Below are 19,190 nucleotides of genomic sequence, written 5' to 3' on the forward strand. Positions count from 1 at the left end.
ATTGTTTACTTAATCCCGGCTTGTATTCTGGATGCTGTTTGGAAATAACACAATGTATTTTGTATTATAAAAAAGTAGCAACCGATGAAAGACAAAGGTGTCACTGGCCACCACTCTTTCTGGTGTACTTCCTTGAGGATGAAGGAGAGAAGAAGGTGCCAGATACTGTGTGATTTCAGGGGGATTCGATTATTTCAGCCCCCGTATCCTGGTACACCCATCGTCCCTAGGAGAGTCACTTTATTCAGCAAAGAGCCTGATGTCTGCCTCTGGCATCCACATTAGGCCTCACCTGAAGCGTGGCACTAGCACCCCGTGCAGACACACAGTCTGGGGTGAATCGTGTTTGTTTAGCACTTGCAGTGCCAGGAGCACTTTCCAGGGCACTCGCGTCTTCAGAACAACCCTGGCTGCCCATGTGGCCGAGCCCAGCCTCTCCCTGGGGTGTGGACAGCTTCTGGCCACCGTGGACTCTGCCGCAGTGACCATGCTGGAGTGCTGATGCCGTGTGTGTGGTGTGTGGTGTGTGGTGACCGCTCTCCTGACGCACCGCCAAGGCCGAGGCTCTCGATCCGCGCTGGCCCCGGCCTCTCTCGGAAGCACTAGTGCGACTCACACCTGGGAACAGTGAGAGGCTGTGTCCGGAGGCTGAGCCCAGCCGTGACGCGGGGCGCTGTCTTCACAAGGTGGTGGGTGGGTCTTCATTTGCACATTGAGGCTCCTAAGGCTGTTCAAAATGTTTATCCTAAGTGAACTGACCACTCTGTTTCTGCTGTGGGGAATTTCTTACTCAGTTTTCTCCTCGTCCTATTCATTTGTAAAAGCTGTTTTACGCCTGTTGGACGGCTCCGCCGGGGGCGGTGCAGACCTCTTATTCCTTCCCCTCCCTGATGTGCAAATTCAGTCAAAGTCAGCCGCCTTATTGGCTTTAAATTTGATTGCAATATACAACCCCCAATGAGAAAATTGGAAACTGTAACAAAGTTTTAAAAAGATAAAGGCCTCCAAGTAGCCAAAGCTAATTACTGAAAATAACTTTTGTCTAGTTTTACAGACCTGTCCTCAGACCTCCATCCAGGCGTGCGTGCGTGTGCGTGCTCGCGTGTGCATGTGCGTGTATACGTGCACCATTTTGCAGTCGCAAATGGCCCAATCATGCCCTTCAGTCTGCAAAGGGCCGTGGGTGCCTTTCCAGGCCACAGAGGCAGGAGCCCAGCGTAAGCCTGAGCTGGCTGTGCAGTGACCAGTGCCCACGGGCATTTGTCTCTCGCCTTTGTCAGTGCAGGGGCCGGCCGACCAGGCCCTCCAGCTCACTCTCTCCCATCAGAGGAGGGTGGGCACAGACCAGTCCGGACACATCTGCTTTTCCCTAAGTCCTCAGGAACTTGAGCTACTCATCTCTTCCTGCCCCTGGACAAACACCCCAGCCTCAAACCCGCCACCGGCCCACGTGGTCGGGGCTGCGTTTCTAGGAGGAGGAGCCCCTCCCCTGGGTCTGCGCCCTGTGGCAAGTGTCCTAAGTCAGTCATGGCTCCGGGCAGGTGCTCCCGGCCAGGGGCCCTGCAGCTGTGTGGCGGGCAGCGCCCTCCCCCGAGCACGGCCTGCGCGTCCTCACCAACCCGGGGAGAGGACAGACGCTTGGGCTGACTGTCCAGAGCTGTTGCTGAATATTGCATTTGTTTTCAGCTTCTCACTGTCGTAAACGTGTCACAGCGACTTCTAGCCCCTTCTACCCGTGTGTCTGTTTTCCCCGCGGGGATGCATTTCTGTGAATTAGAATTGCTGACTCCATCAGCGAGGTTTGTAACTTCAGTGTGCGTGGACCGCTTGCCGGCGTTTATTCATTTACACACCCTCCCTCGATTTACAGCAGTGCTTGCTCCTGCCAGCCGCGGTAATAACAGGTATTAGGTTTGTTTTTAATATTCTCACGCAAACAGGGGAAATTGTATATTATTATTTCAATCATGCAATTAACAGTGTTTCTTAAGTAAAACGCAGCCTTGCTTATGGAAGGCCTTTCCCGTAATCGAATAGTCACGAGAAATAGAAATGCAGCTTATGTTTGTGACAAAAAGATGCAGACAAATCAGGCTCCGCTTGTTGCCCTGAGAAACACAGCAGTTGGATCCTGGGGCTGTAGAAGTCCAGAGAAAGCCGCAGTGGCTTAAGGACAGCTGTTGCAGAAATGAAATAATCTTTTCTGCAAATACTGTTGCTGCATTTTTGACCGTGGGTCTGGATCCACACAGTCGATGACAGCCCATCCTGTCACGTGATTGTTTTCTTTCACACGAACAAATGACACCTCTTGTCTAAGAAAGGTTATTTTTAAGTGAGAACCTACTTCCCCCTCCCCGCACGGGGGAGCTCACCTGTGCTCCCAGAAACCCGCAGCTGAGCACCATGTCGGGGGCAGTGCAGGGAGTGGGTGTTCAAAGACGAAACGGCACCGGGGCATCCCTGTGGACCGCTCAGAAGCCGGGGGCGTCTGGCAGAAGGGAGACCGATGCCCGATGCCTCCCCTGCCTGGGCATCTCTTGCTGCCCAGCTGCCTGCAGACGACCCTTCTGACCTCCAGGGAGATTGAGGTCCAAGGACAGGAAAGTCAGAACACAGAGGGGGGCAGGGGGAAGGAGAGAAGGGTAAGGAGTAGTTTGCAATTAAAACAGCAATGGTCCTAGGAGGAGGAGGTAAGGTTTGAGCACATGTAAAGACTTAGAGAGATGGGAGACGTGTGGTTCATGTCTACAGAGAGCCCGGAGGGCAAGCGGCTAACCAGTGCAGAGCCAGGGACACACTGGTTATACCTGGAATGTTCCAGAAACACCAAGGTGGACACTGTGGCTGGGTCAGAGCAAGTGAAAGAGGTTGGAGGAAGTCAGATTGGAAGGATGTTGTTTGGGGGGCTGGGGGCAGGGTAGGGGAGGTCAGAGTGACCGTGACCCTCTCCCCTTCCTGTGGCTGCTGTGCTGAGCCAGACTGAGAGGCGAGGGGCCATCCAGGGGAGCGTGAGCTCCTGGGGTCGCAGGGTCACTGTCCCCCTGCTGTGGGGCTGGACCGTGCAGGCCCAGGGCTTGAGGCCGGCGGTGTGGTGTGCTTGGACCAGGGGACAGAGTGGAGGAGAGAAGCCAGTTGGGCTTTGAACCTGGTGGCTGGAATGGAAACGGTGTGAGGGAAGGAGGGGGCCAAAGGATGGCGCCCAGGTCTGCGCCCCAAGCAGCAAAAGGAGTGGATGTGCATTTCCCGAGAAGGAGCGACCGACCCCGGGAGAGCCAGTCGGGGGGGCCAGTATCCCGAGCCCGGCCTCCACTCTGCGGACACAGCTCGAGTCCCCGCCCTAGAGCCGATGCAGCTTCTGAGCTCGCTGACGCCTGAGCAGCCCCCGCCCCCCAGGGCCTCCGCACCCACCTCTGGTCCACACTGTCCCCCCAGCAGCTCCAGGGCCACGCTGGGCCGGCTGTGCCCACTGCAGCCCCGGCCCTGGCCCTGGCCTCCCCAGGGAGGGGATCCCCAGCGTCCTGGGCTCGCCCTGGCTCTCCTCTTGCCTTTCGCCGAGCAGGCCGGGTTGGCAGGGAGGGCGGCAGCTCGTCACGTCCTGGGCGAGAGGCTTGGCCACCTTGGCCCTGGAAGGGGCTGATCCCCGTCTGCCTGCGTGTCTGTGACCCTCGGGCTGCGCATCTGGGGCTAATTTTCCCTGAGATTATTTTTTGAGTCACTTGTTACTTTAATTTGCTTCCTGGCCTCGCATGTCTGCCCGGGTGTCTCCCCACCGCAAAGCCCGTTCCTTCTGCCTTCGTGTTGGTGATGGTGTTTCCCGTCTTTCTCAGCCATCCCAGTCACGCTCCATCCTGTCTTCAGCTCTTGCCTCACAGGCAGGCGACTTCTTTTTAGTCATAGCTTCCCATTCCTGCCATCGTTCTGATGACATTTCACTACCTGGTTTCTTCTGTTTCTTCCTTCCGTTTCTCTTACTATTTTTGCTAGATCCCGGCTTCTTTGGAGAACCCACATTTTCAGAGAACAGCATTCATATGCCCGGAGAGTGCTTGGCGTGAATGTCTGCTTCCACACGCAGCCCCGCTGCTCTGAGACTCGCGCCGGGTGCAGAGAGGCCCCCGCCTCACCCAGCCTGGCTCCCTGGTCAGACAGCCCAGGAGGCCCGAGAGCCTCCGCTGTGGCGACACACCCTGCCGCGCCGCTCCCCGCCTGCTCACACCTTCTCCCCCCAGGCCCGCATCTCAAGGGGGCAGCCTGCGTCCCTCAGCCAGACTCCTTCCAGAACTGTTTTCTGCCAACACCACGAAAGGTCCCGGTGAGACGCCCACTGTGGCTCGCCCTTCCTCAGCACACAAGGACGTCCCGGGCCTGCACACCCCAGGCCCAAGGGTGGGGATGCACAGTCTGGAGACAGATGCGCCTCAGTGGGATGTGCGCTGTTTGCGCCTCGGCACGTCAGGGCTGCTTCCTCCCATCATGCAGGGACAGCTCAGAGCCTGAGGCCTCCTCAGGCAGTCCTGGGCCCGCTCCATCTCCAAAGCTCATTCCAAGCCTGGTCCCCAGAGGGCTCCCTGGCTGTAGCCCAAGTTTGCCAACGCAGTGCCCAAGGCTTCCTAGCTCATTCCTTTGCCCTCTTGGCCTCTCACACACAACCTCGAGCAAGTTTCCCCTTCGCACCCTGCTCTGGGAGCTGGATCTCTGCCTTGGTCATCACCTGGGGATCAGACACCCAGTCCTGCCTTTACTGTTTGGATGGGAAGCAGGGGCATGACCAGCGCCCCTTTCTTCTCCCCTGTCCTACTCTGGGGGGCATTGCATGTATGTGCCCACCGAGGGCTTCCCTGCACACAGGCGTGCTGGGTCACGCGCACCCACTCCTGCTTCCTCAGCTGTGAGCAGCAGTCTCTGTGGCGTGTAAATGGATCACGCTTCCTTTGTCACGTGTGAAATTAAGGCTGCAGAGAGGATGAGCCACTTGCTGCGGACACAAATGTTTCAGGGATAACACCCACGGGCCCGACTCCTCACCAAGCACTCTCTCTCCAGCCCGGCACATGCTAACGAGTGGAAGGAATATGGTCATTTTTTTAAATGACCATATTTGCTTCCACCCTCAAAGGGGTTCACTTTCTGGCATTCAGTGGTGCCCTCTCCTCTACCCCCCTCCCCCGCCCAGCCACCCCTCCGACCAGCTTCTCTCTCCCATGAATAAGAAAGATCACGGTATGAACATGCCCAGGAACGCAGTGTGTGCCTCGCGTAATGCCCTGACATCGCTTCCATGGCGTGGGGCATTGAAATTCTCCGCACTCCATCCCTGCTTCCTGCAGAAAATTGACAGCTTTTTAATTAATGGCTTCCCCTGCTATATCGGCTTTTCCAGCCGATTACCAAAAGCGGTTGTCTTATGCTAACATTAGAGAACTCTGTGTTTTGTATGCATCGGGGTAGATTGTACTCTTTACAATAATGACGAGTCTAAAGCCAGTGACCAATAATTCTGTCAAGGCCTCTTCTCAGGACGCACATGCTCACCCTTGAGGGCATTTTTCTGTGACTGATGAGTCAGTTCGCTCTTGTTGGATCTATGAATGGTGTAACCTGTCACCTTAGGTTCATTTCTTATCAAAATTTCTAATGTTTTTTTAAATGTGCTTATGTTTTATTTCTGTTTTCATAGGTGCTTTTGAATAATAAAAAGACTTACTTTACACCAGAAAGGAATTAATAGCGACTCCTTTTCAGCTATTTAACTGAGACTCCCCCTTCGTATAAATGTGTCAAGAATTACAAGTATTTTTTCTGATGAAAACTCTTAAAAGAAAAACGTGTGTTTTTGATGTAGATGATTCTGCAACTTTCTGAGACTCTATCAGCATTTCGTTGGATTTATCAGAGTTTTGTAATGTACTTTTACATTTTATGTAAGCAAATCTCAGGGCTTCTTGATATTTCTTCCTGGCTCCCAAATTGCAGCTCACTTTGCGAAAGGCACCAACAGTGCCTTTATCGATTTTCAAAATATGGACTAAAATTTAAGTACTTTAACAAAAATTAAAGTTTTTTTCCTTTATTTTAAGTCCCAGTTGAGTCTTGTTATGCATAAGAGGGAATTTTATAATCTATAAAACCAAATCCTTCTAAAGTGTGGTGGAAACTTCAACCCTTCGCCAACACTGATGGAGTGAGATTGACACATTTTTTAGTAAGCAACATGGAAATATATTTTAACATTTAAATGTGCAGAATTACTGTCCAAAGATTAAGCTAAAAGTTGGCTTATTATTGTGACTTCCTCTCTGGTAATGGAGTGATTGGTAAGTAGGAAGGTTCATTGCAACATGGCCCTTATTCTTGTGAAATAGAAGAGATAGAAAGTCTGCTAATCATGAAATGATTTAATAATTATAAGCAAAAAATTAAAAAATAAACAGTAGCAATATCATCTACTTACTATACACCATGCTCTGGTTTCAGGTACTCAGTGTCCTCCCGCCCTATGAAAGAGATTCTGTTATTATTTTCATCTTACAGAGGAGGATACAGCATCTGGAAGGTTACTAGTTACCTAGTTTCTCACCATGAGTGGTGACTTATTGATGTGTAATAAGTCATCTCAAAATGTAGCGACTTAATACATATTCACTGTCTTCCCAATTTTTGTGGGTCAGGAGTCTAATTATGGCTGAACTCAGTCTTCTGGCACATAGTATCTCCTGACTCTCTGACCACTTTTCTGGAGATGCTGTCCTTCCACACTCCCACCAGGAAGGTTCTTTCCCACTCTCTTGGGTGGTGTTGGCAGGATTTGATGCTTCAAAGACTGCTGGTTGGGGAACCCCACCCTGGGGGCCTCTTTATAGGGTCGCTCACGTCGCCAAGTGAGCTCTGGTCTCAGAGAAAGTTGCAGCCTCAGTGATTTGCCCAGTGTCTTCCAATCAGGGGATGGTCATTAATTGAACAATAAATCCCATTTGTGCAAAACCAGATGATGCATTATTACATGTACCTAGAAAATATTAGAAAAGCTATCCTCCAGGTAATGAGACTGGGATCTTGAGGAGCAAGAGAGGACATTGACTTTTTATGGTTTGAATTTTTTACCTAATATGTTTTAAATTCAGTAGGCAAACTGGTAGATAGCTTTCATTAATTATTTTTTAAACCAATCATCCACTTTTGAAATGTTCACTAATCATCAAACATTTGTTCAAATGTTCTAAAAACTTTCATATGTATTGTTTTAAATTATCTGTATTCTGTTTCTCTTGCAGTTTTTCATGTTATACATTGTGATAATTTCTCTTTTCCCAAGTAGTGAAGAGTTAATGATAAGAAAAGTTTTGTTCTTGTAATCACTTTATAAATAATTAGGTGATATGGAGGAAATCAAAGTATTGAAATTATAATGAAATGCTACTACATTTAAAAAACTTTTCATTCTAGATTTTCAATTGTTTATGAATAAGATGAATTTTAAAATGTTTTCCTACTCAGTGACATATTTCATATCTTAGACATGTGATAAAGAGCTAATTCAAAAGTGTAAGTAGTTTTAGTATTTTGTCCCCCTCTCAAATTTACAGTGATCACGTGTTGATATTCCTCTGACATATCTTTCAACAAGATGTCAGCCAGTGATGGGCCAGGAGTAAAAAAAACCTGCTTTTGTAAATAAATATTTTTGGAAGATAATCATATCCCTTTTTTCATATATATTCTCTATGACTACTTTCACACTTCAATGACAGAAATAAATTTTTGTATACATTGTATGGCCTGCAAAGTTTCTGAAATTTTTACTATTTGGCCCTTTATCAAAAAATCTGTCCAATCACTGTCTGAAAATATTGAAGATGGTATTCATGAGCATGGTCTACCTCTCCATTTATTTGTTGTCTTTAAAGATTGCTAACAACTTCTATAGTTTTCAGTGAGCCAGTCTTGCACATATTTTGTTAAATTTATCTCTGTTTATTTTATTGTTTGTTACAAATATATTATTTTTCAAATTTAATTCCCATTGCTAGATATTAATATATATAAATAAAATTAGTATTGAATTTTGCATTTTGATATATCTCATGACTTGCTGAACTCACTTATTAGTCCCACATTTCTGAAGACTTTTTGAATATCTGTGTAAGTAATGCCTTCTATAAAAGACAATTATATTTTTCTTTCTAATACATATGCATTTTATTTATTTTTTCTTTTTCATTGCATTTGCTAGAATCTCCAGAACAATGTTGAATAGAGAGGGCAAGAATAGACATCTTGTCACTTTATTGATCTTTTTTGGAAAATAATCCAGTCTTTTACAATTAAGTATGGTGTTAAAACTGAGGGTTTTTTGTAAAAACCTTTTATCAAGTTTTCCATTCTATTCGTGGCTTACTATGAGATTTTCTGAGTGGATTCTGAGTTCTATGAGACATTTATTTTCCTTTATTTTTGTATGTACTGTGGTGATCATATTTGTTTATTTTTGGTCTTCTAACTAAATTTTTAATTTATCCCAACCATTTAAACCATTCCTGGAGTGTTATTATTTTTATATGTTGATAAGCCTGGTGTGGTAAGTTGTTTAAGGTTATTTATGCCTATGTTCATTAGGGATGTGGTCTCTCTGTCTCTCTCTAGTCTGATTTTGGTATAAAGATGATGCTGCCTGTTAAGATGAGCTGTAAAGTGTTCCCTCCTCTTGTGTTTTCTGAAAGTTGATGTGAAATTGGTATTATTTCTTCTTTGTGTTAGATAGTTTGCACTAGTAGAGCTGGCTGGGCTCTCTGAGTGTTCTTTGTGAAAAATCTTAACTATGGGTAATATTTATTTATAGATCTAGTACTATTAAGGTTATCTAATTTTGAGTGAGTTTTCTTAGTCTGTTGTTTCAAAGTTGTCAAATTTATAAACAGGATGTTATTCCTCATAGTTTTCCATCATCCTTTTAATAAGAGTAGGAGTATAGTGATGGCCTCTTTCATTATAATTATTTCCAACTTGTGGCTTATCTCTTCTTGATCAGACCAGCTGGGGTTTACCTATAATTTTTTCCAAAGAACTGGCTTTTGGTTCTATTGATTTTCTATATTGATTTCAGCATTCCTTTTTATTATTTTCTTCTGTCTCCTTACTGTAAGTTTTACTTGTACTTCTTGTAATAGTTTCTTAAAATATATGCTTAAGCTATAGATTTGTGATACACTTTGTATTTTAGTACAAGCATTTGATGCTACAAATTTCCATCCAAGTATTGCTGTTAGCTGAATCCCATAAATTTTGATATGTTGCTTTTACATTCTTATTCAATGCAAAATGTATTTTTTCCCCTTATTACTGTGGTGACGTCTTCTTTGACTCATGAGCTATTGAGGAAGTGTTTTGTTTAAATAACAACTATTTGGGTTTTTCCAAATATATTTCTCTTTTTTTTTGACACTGGTAAACGTTTATTTTAATTATTTGCTATTAAATAAGTTCATTGCCATTATGCTTTTTTTTTTATTGAGGTAACATTGGTTTACAACTCTCTATGTAATTCAGAATATAGGACCCCATCTCTTCATATGCACGTGACCACGCCACCCCACCACCAGAGCAGCCATCGTCCACCACCACAGTCCCCAGCCCCTTCCACACTCTTTGCAACTAAGTTTACCTAGGTGCCCGCAACTTCAACTTTCAGATTCATTCATAGAAGAGTGTGATTTTGTGTATTAAGACTCTTTAGTGGTTGTTAAAATGGAAGTGACATTAGTTTGCGTCTTTCTCCATCCTTAGCACCAACGGAACTTTTTTCCCTTCAAATTCTCACCTCTCCTCTCTAGCAGTTCTATTTTGATAGACACCGCTGTTTAAGGATTCTACATGTCCTTTTCATCCAGTGTGACATGCTCCCTTAGCCATATCATGAACTTCTCTCTTTGGCGGTGCAAAGATACTTGAAGCAAAAACAAAATCAGTGAAGGCACAGCCGCAGTCTGCCGCAGTGAGCTGAGGACACCAGTGGCTAAACAGCTAGGTGTAGAGTCAGCACAGAGAAGTATCTCCCCATCTTGAGTCCCCAGGTGCAAAGTCTGAATCTCTCTGCATCAACAGCCTGGTGACAGCCCACATGTGTAGCCCCCACAGAGACCCTGAGCCACTAAGCTCTTCTCTGCAGCACAAGCTAGACCCTCAGTTTAAACTTTCTCCAGGAAGATGGGCCTGGTCCTTCCCCTGTCACTCCCAGCACTACTCAAGTCAGAGAAGAGAGATGCCTTATCAGCTTTTCAGGACTAGCCTCACCCCCTCCGAGCCCCAGCTGCTGTTCCCAGGGGAGGCACAGGCAGTGAAGCAGCTTAACTCAAACCACTCTTCTCGGGAATCTCCTGGATCTCAAACCTCTTTTTTCTCCATAAATGTTTTATTGAAATAGTTTTATTTGGATTTCCAATATGAATCCTGTCACATCCTTTGTAGCTGTCACATCTGTTCCATGTGCCACTGAGCACTGAGGCGAGGTGGGCTCTCACGTGTGCTGTCTTAGTGTAATGATCTGACTTTTTTATTTAGTGACATGGAATATAGTAAGAGTGTTTTGAGACTGGAGTGTGCGGACACTTAGAAGAGGCGTCTGTACACAGCATCTGTCTGTAGCCCCACGTGTGCCCGCACACCTCGTCCCAGGTGTCAGCCTCCTGGTCACCTTCACCGCGAGGCCCTGGTAACACGCAGAATTTATTTCGCCCCATACAAGACGACAACTTCTGTAACTCTCCCACTGCAATTTCTTTGAATAATAGATCCGCTACTTAACACTCATGAAATTTGACTTTTTACAATAGAAACCACCTGTGTGGTCTCTGTCTCAGTTTAAACGCCGTCATTTTAAACACATGTGAAATTCTCTCCAAGCAAGAGCTTCAACGTTGGAGGAAAGAAAACATCACAAGTGCCCGGTGGGGACTCTGCTGCTCTTGAAATGCCACCACGTCCCCTCATCAGTCTGCTGAGCTTAGGCTCAGGTCGCCCATGTGAGTGGACGTTAGCGTCATTGTTCCGATTTACTCTTTTCTAGGTGCTGGGGTCCCCCAGTTCCAACCAATTGCCCTGAATGGCCGAATTCAGGTCCTCGGCAACGGGTCCCTCTTGATCAAGCACGTAGTGGAGGAAGACAGCGGCTACTACCTCTGCAAGGTCAGCAACGACGTGGGCGCAGACGTCAGCAAGTCCATGTACCTCACGGTTAAAAGTAAGGAAGAGCTTCGTCTCCCCAACAGGTCCTGGGGGCTCGGCTGGTCAGGGTTCTGTGGGTTACCTGTTGTTTGCCCTCGCGGGGTTGCATCTTGCTATCACAGAAACACGATCCAGGAACATGGTAGAAATTGCCAGGGGCCTCGGCCCGCTGCCCTCACGCCCTGCCCTGGCCCGGCGGCCATCAGCCCTGGCTCCGGGCACCTGGCCCGTGAGGGGACCCCTCCCTTGAGCCTCCACCCTTGTCCCTTGTTGATTTTATTGTGGAAAAACCCAGTGCCTGGCTCAGAGGTGTTTTTTTAGAGGTCTCTTCTCTTCTCAAATGCACTTTATTTGCATGTGAGCTTGTGTGTTGTTTTTAAGATCATTATGAATCAAGCAACCCAAACCTGTTACTAGAAACAAACGACTGCAAGACAGAAGCGTGTTGTTCTGAGCTCGGGTGGGTGTGGCTCCCCCGTCTTTTCTCGCACCAGCGGTAACTGCGCACCCAAGAAAGTGCATCAGCTCCTGTGAGTGAGAAGGTGAGAGCTGCTGCTTGGCAAGGGCAGCGCTCTGGCGCTCAGCCAGCGGCCACTCTCTCGCCCATTGATACCACTTTCCAGAGATAAATGGTGACTTCCTCCTGGCCCAGGGCTTTGTTCTAGCGGACTCTTTTTTATGCTAATTGTGCAATGGAGAGGTTGGAAAGGATTTCTGCTGTATCCCCACTAGTGAACTTCAGGGTGTGTGTGTGTGTGTGATACTGAATGACCAGCTACGCAAAGGCGAGTATCCGTCTAATTTCAGGAAGGATCTATTCTAGTTAGCGCATTGTTTTCAGCAGAACAATGACAGGGTCAGCCTCTCTAGTTGCTACATGATTATATCAAGGAGAAATCACAGCTCTGAAGCGGTTGTTCTGAAATGTATTTTGCACACAGCCAGTCTGTAATCTTGGCTTCTAAATGTTATAATCTGATTGGGAAGAATCTGAAAGTAAACTATCTTTCACATAAACCCAACGTGAAGTGGCAATTAAAAAAATTAATAACTTGATGAGATAGTAAAGAAAGTAAAGCACTGAGGACCATTGTTGACTGCGGTCCTGCTTTTCCCACTGTAAGGAACGTACTTTGGAGATTGTTTCTATATATTTTAAGTCTGTGAAACACACTTCCGTTCCACAAGCATTGACCTGTGACCTGATAGAGACAAGGCCTTATGCCAGCTGTAAGTAGAACCAGCCACGACCCTCCCTCTGTGGATGGAAGTGCTGATGTTTTGGGGCAGAGCGGACAGGAATGCCGGGGAGGGCTTTGAGGCAGCATGACGAGTGACATGTGCCTTTCAGAGGATGAGCTGCTGCAGCTTCATGGAAAACGCCTTAAAGAATGGGTAGAATGGATGATTCCCCCTCCTCTGTCCATGTGTTTGGTGCTGATAGGGGAGCAAGGCAGGACTGTCAAGAGGATCCCTGACTTAATAAGCATCTCTCCCTGTGGGATGCTCAGACATGTGAGTGTCAGTGTCCATCCAGCAGATTCCAGGAGTCTTAGGAGCCACACACGCCCCCCAAATCCAAAGGCCTTCCTGAGAGTGAAAATAAGAGGAAGAAACATCATCCCATTATCCTTCATTTCACTCTCAGATACATCCTAACAGTGGCATGTCCCCATGCTCGTGTGCACACGCAGACACACAGCCCTCACCCCATACCAACACATGTGCACCAACACCGTCAGAGGACAGGCGCGACCAGTCGAAGTGCAAGAGGGCAAAGAGGCCACCCACCTACCCCACACCAGCCTATCCCCCCTGGGAAAAACCCCCTGTGGGCTTGCTAACAGTGTCAAGATTCCACCCTTCCCCCCACAAACTGTTGATTGCCATTTTTTACAGACTGAAGTTTTTCAACTGTTGTTGAAATTTATTACATGAAATAGTCACGCATCTGCTTTGAGGTAGTGACCTCTGTCTGACAACCTACGAGCAGTAGTGCAAAGACGGCTGTTGGGGGAAGAAGGAACCCGTCTTTCCGGGTCAAGATTAGGGTGAAGGACTGTGAGATGGGTCTGGAGTGTTGCGGCACCGCCCGGGTGCCTGTAAGCGGAGACGGCCTCCATCTTTATTTTCTCCTGCCTCTCATTCTAGGACACGTGTCAGTAAATTCGAGAAACTCATCCACTGAGATTCATCTTTTAGAAGACTCTGTTTTAATTGTTTCTGCCTGTTTTCAGTGCCTGGTTATGTAGCTACAAATATATACACATAGGCATATTATGCAAATGTGTTTATGTGTGAATACATATCTGTCTTTGAAGCTGGTGGTTGGTGAAATTGTTTCCATTGAACATGAGTACACCAAGGCCCAGCTGGGATTCCAGCCAACATCTGGACATCTGGGGCCACTTTCTCTCTCCTCTTAATCCTTGTTATCACATCATTGAATGAAAAGTGTATAGAAGGGTGTAGAAGGCAATGGACAGTTTAGACATAACTAAAGAAAGCCGCTCCATAGAAATGTCATTAGACCATTTTCCTGCAAGGGTCATTAGACCGTTTTCCTGCAAGCTCAGCCAAAATAAGCTCCTGCTCAACCCTCTCCGCTGCAGGCCTTGTGAACAGGGCATGGAAATCAGCTTGCAGAAAGGTTAGGCTGGGCGTCTTCCCTGGTAATTTATTCCGTGTCGAGTGCGGTGTCTGGACCATGCTGTTCTCTGTTCTCTTGGGAGCCTCCAGGTTTGACCCTCTGCAGGGACAATCTGAACTACTCATGTTAGGACACATCCAAAGACAGAGTCTCAAAGAGAAGAGTCTGTGACAAGTGTTTGTACGACAGTGGCAGGTCACGGCAGGTGCCATGGCCCCTGGGGCCGTGCCTAGCCACCTGCTCCTTGTATTCATGGCCCAGGCAGGAGGACAGAGTCAGGACAAGGCGGGGGTGTTGTGAATACCCTCTGTTCCAATCTCTTTGTTTAAGCCCCACTCCCTTAATTGATTCCAGCACCTCCAGCCAGGTGGTAACACACTTGTGTCTACCCACTTGGCTGCTGACTTCTGGTCCATCATCTACACGCGGGCAAAGAAAAACCAGCTCACCCCAAAATCTGTGAGGACAGAGAAGGTCACCCGATTGTTAGCTCATTCTGAGCACTGGCACTGATGGCCTTATTCCATGCTACGAGACTACGTGTGATTTTATCAGCACAGCAGACTTAGTTGGGAATGGCTGACTCGATACCCTCATTTGAAGACCAACAATATTGATTGTTGATTCAACTGATTCTTGTCAACTGATTCTAATTTTAAAGATTTATTTTTATTTATTTATATATGCATAGAAGATCTGGGGTGTAGGCCAGAGGTGCAGGGGTGAGAGGATTCACTAGACAGCGTGGGGCCCAACAGTGGAAGTGGAGTCTTCTAAGAAGAGGAAGAGACAGAACTCAGCCTTTCTCTGCCATGTAAGAATATAGGGAGGAGGGGCCGTCTGTAAGCTGGGGAGGGTGCTCTGTTCCCTCGGAACCCGACCCTGCCGGCATCCCGACCTCAGACTTCCAGCCTCAGAACATGAGGAATTAGGGTCTGTAGTTTATGCCACTCTATGGCATGTTGTTACGCAGCCCCACCCAAGACATTTTCTACATTTTTTAGAACTTCTACATCAATCTTTCAGTTTGGCATCAAGAAAAATTAATCAAGAGATGTAATAAAATAAACATCGTCTTATGAGTTGCTGAATATGAACTAACCTCGAAATGATCAAAGTTGTCACAGCATTTTTGAGAAGTGGTTAGAGGTAGTGGCTGCGCCCCTGACCCAGCAGCCCCTCTTCTGGGTATCTGGCCGGAGACTAAGGAAGCCAGTAACTTAAAAAATCATATGCGCGGCAGTGTGTATTGCCGTGTTTGTTGCAGCGTTCTTTACAATGGCTACAACGTGGCCACAACCTCAGTGCCCACTGATGGACGGGTGGATGGAGGAGGTGCGTCTCTCTGCATGGTGGACGCTGCTCAGCCATCGGGGAAGATGAAATGCGGCCATTTCAGAAAAATGGAAGTAGCTGAGGGGATTGTGCGCAGCAAAGCAAGAAACGATAGAGACAAGCATCGGACACTTCTGTGTATATGAGCACAAGAAGGAAGCTGAGCAGGTGAACGGAAACACAATAATTATAAAGTAGGACGCTGGTAACCTCAGTTTCTGAGGTGCAGAGAGGATCAGGGCAGAGAGGAAGGGCCAGGACGGCTGTGGTGCGGGAGAAAATAAATAAATAAAATTGAAAAACACACAAAACAGAAATGAAACAACTGGAAAGCCAGGTTGTTCTTGCAGCGAGAGGAGAGAAGTCTTTCTCCACAGAGCGTTTTCCAGGGCTGGGGAGGAATCTCCAGTTCTGCTCAACCTTTCGGGCCCAGGGATCTTGTTGTCCGTGTATGGAAACCGAAGTTGGAAAACTTCAATTTTGAGGCTGTCCAGGGCTCTCTGCTGGGGACGCACATCCTGTCTGTGTCTTTTGAGGCTTCTGCTTCTGGGATGAAGAAATGTAGCCTGACACACAAAATAAAGCAAAGCATGTATAGGAAGTTGAAAGCATGATACGATAAGTAAAGATTCATGAAGAGGGATGCCAGGTATTTCTTAAATCCTGGGGGAGTTGCATTCGTTTCCCGGCGCTGCTGCAGTCAACGGCTGCAAGCTGGGGTGCTTCCAGCCTCGCACATGTGTTTCCATTCTGTCCGTGGGAAGGTGGCGGGTCCACGCACCCAGAGATGGGGGGCTGCAGCTGGGAGCAGGATGATAGGATACAAGCAGCCCAAATGGGGCGATAGGATACAGCTCAACCCTCACCACCTGTCACCCTTCAGCGGAGCTTTCCAAAGTGGGAGATGCCCCTAAATGTCCCAGCTGGGCTGGTACCAGTCCCTGGCCCCGCCTCCCTAATGAGCTCCCGCCACAGGCTGTGAAGGGGAAGCAGGTGCACCCTTCTGCAGGGCCCCGGCTCTGAGGGTCCCTGCAGGGGGTGATGGGGGCAGCGGGCAGGATGCCCACACGTCTGCAGCCCCCGCCCCAGCCCACGGAAGTCTCTACAATCAATCCTGATTGCCGGCTCTCAGCTTCGGCCCCCTCAGGCAATTGTGCCCAGAGTCCAAGAAATCACAGCAGCTCAGACCTTATCTTTAGGGCTGTTTGATTTTGTTTATTTATTTTTTAAGAAAGTAGCATTATTTTACATCTTTGTTCATTTTTTACAGTAAAGGATACCCCCTCAGGTGTGGTCACCCTCCCTCCCACCACGGAGGCACCCCAAGTCCACTGTGCTCCCTGCCCCCCTTCTGGCCCCGCCCTCTCCCCCACACCCCGTGCCTCGGGCCTGCAGGCAGCCGCCAAGGTTGACTTGACAGTTTGCCTCCGACCCTGGTTGGCTTTCTCTGTGTCCCACACACGGGCTGCTTGTTTTGAGGCCTTTTCCTTCCTGGAGGTAGAGGGGTGTCCCCACCCCCAGCCAGCAGGCCTCAGATTTCCTGGAGGGAAGCTCAGCCTTGGGTGTTGCTGTTTGGTTTGAATGAGAGGGAAGAGGGCATCGGGGGTGCCTGCCAGCCAGAGGCTGCCGAGGCCTGTGCATGGGGCCTGTGACCCCAGGGAGTTCCACCCACTGCTAAGACACGCTGTGTCCACAGGCCACAGCCAGGATGTTCCTCTGGGTGTAAGATGGAAGGAAACGTGCCTCTTTCACAGCTTCTCCCAAGGGATCGAAGTTGCTCATCTCTGCGCTGAGCAGCCCTTCGAGCCCCGTGGGCCGAGCTGCCAGACCTGTGGGCGAGCAGAGCTCAGGAGGAGCCTGCCGTCCCGGGACGCCGGTCCCGCTGGGCTGCCCCGCCCTGACCCTGGGGTCCCGGCCTGACCCCTCCAGCGGGGTACCCAGGGAAGAGGCCTGAGCAAAGGCTCCAAGACAGCTGGGTGCGCCTTTTTCCAGGGGTTACGTCTGCTCAGAGTCTGAGATATAGTCATGGGGCCTGGGCTCAGCCATGAGGTGTGCACGAATCATCAAGTCAAGACCAGAATCATTTCAGTGTTTTCTGCGGATGTAGAGGTGTTTCTTAAAAAACACTCAAGACAAATCAGAATGAAATAAAAAGTGGGTGTTACCCGTTGTCCCCCACTGTTGATATATTTACTATCTTTAAGGCAGCTTGATTTTTATTAATTTTCCTGCATACGGATGTCGAGATTGACTTCCACATAAGAAGAGGTGAGGGGAGAGAGAAAGAGAGGCCGGGAAGGAGAGAGGTCCGTGGCTCGCCTGGAGGGGCCAACAGTGATCATGCCATAGAGACCTTTTTATTCGATCAGTAATACATGATTGGCGTTGTTAATGGACTGACACGTGTCACCCCCAAGTTCATAGATTGAACCCCTAACCCTCAATGTGACGATGATATTGGGAGACAGGCCCTTTGCAAAAGTAACAGAGGGTAAATGAGATCCTGAGGGTGGGGCCAGCGGGCGCCCTGCAGGGCAGGAAGGGTCTTGAAGGAGGCCACCCCGAGGTGCACCTTGGCGGACACAGCGAGCGCGAGGCCAAGCGCAAGCCATGCTGCAGAGAGAGCTCAGGAGAAGCCCCGCCTGCTGGGACCCTCATCTTGGGCCTCCCTCCTCCACAGCCTCCACAGCCCAGCAGTGAGGGAGCCGCTGGAGCCGGCCCGCGGGTGCTGCTGGGTCGCCCAGCAAACGCAGTATTTTGATGTGGCTTAAAGTATTGTTTTCAGTGTTTAAATGGCTGTGTAATACTCGATCCTGTGCCTCTATCTAATTTCTTATTTACAGAATCAGGAACATTTATGACATGGCTAAAGGTTTCTATGAGAATAAGCTTGCAATGAACATCTTCTGTATCAATATAAAGCACATCACTAATTGATTTTTTTGGATAAAATACTGAAATGGAATAGCAGTGTCAAAGATGCGCTGAGGCAAAATTGTGTTACACGTGGCTAAACTGGCTTCCCAGAAAGCTGGGCACCTAGCCTGTCTGGCTGCATAACTGCCACACCGAACCGCACCTCCTACCCAATGGGACATTGCAATTCCAACCTGCTTTGTGTTTGCAGGCAAAGATAACCATGTCATTCTTTACTATGCTGCATATTTTGAAACATGCTTAAATGTTTGCTGTATCTATTCCTTATACAGGAAAATATACAATTTAAATATCTATAAAGACAAGAATTGGGGGTATCGTAAAAGAGATATTTTCAGTACTTGAACAGGTCAATTTTCATGGCTTTTAAGCTCAGACCATGTGTTGCAAGAACAAGTCACTGCACTGACCTGCATAGATGAGCCGTGAATGAAACCTGCTGAGTCCCCAGTGTGCACTGCCCAGGTCCCCCTGGTACCTCTCACTTGGCTGTGCTCATTTTCCTGAGAGCTGATTCCTCCTCATGGGTCTCTGCTTCATTTAGAGCCTTCCACACTGCAGCGCGTGCCCCTCACCTCCCAAGGAGGGACAGTTACACATGTGGCTTCACAAACCTCTGAAATCTAAAACTCCCAGGAGCCAGTGGGTCAAAATGTCTCCTGATTAACAGTGTCATTTGCCAAACCCTGGCTGCTGCTACCGTAACAGGTGACAGCGGGAGAAGCTGCCTGCCAGCCATCCCACTGAGCGTGTCCCCAAAAATGTGCCCTATGAGGGTTTGCTGATTCTACCTATGTCTCTGGAGCTCGCGGACCCCAGCACCAAGCCAAAGGCAGTGCTGCTTCCAGTGCTCATGGGCGCTGGCACAGGCATGACGCACCTGTGCCCACCCACTGCCAGTTCTTTGTCCTTTAGCCATCTGTCCTACCAAGTTCAGGATGTGGGGAGAATTTCCCCCCACTTTGAATTAAGAAGAACAAGACAGCTAGTTTGGGGTCCCACAAGACTGGGTTTAACTCTGTTGTTTGTTCTCCTGCAAAATCCTTGC

The 19,190-nt window shown here is 48.2% G+C and overlaps 1 protein-coding gene across 1 annotated transcript in view; it reads left to right on the forward strand.

Moving 5' to 3' along the window:
* Positions 1-19,190, forward strand: part of DSCAM (DS cell adhesion molecule) — a 433,598-nt gene that overhangs the window by 289,438 nt on the left and 124,970 nt on the right. Inside the window, exon 11 of the mRNA XM_037524927.1 lies at positions 11,063-11,236. Coding sequence (XP_037380824.1) covers positions 11,063-11,236 — 174 coding nt within the window. The remainder of the gene's footprint in view (positions 1-11,062; positions 11,237-19,190) is intronic.

Source organism: Talpa occidentalis, unplaced genomic scaffold, assembly GCF_014898055.3.
Source record: "Talpa occidentalis isolate TD23 unplaced genomic scaffold, MPIMG_talOcc4v2.1 talOcc4.4, whole genome shotgun sequence".
Lineage (NCBI taxonomy): Eukaryota > Metazoa > Chordata > Mammalia > Eulipotyphla > Talpidae > Talpa > Talpa occidentalis.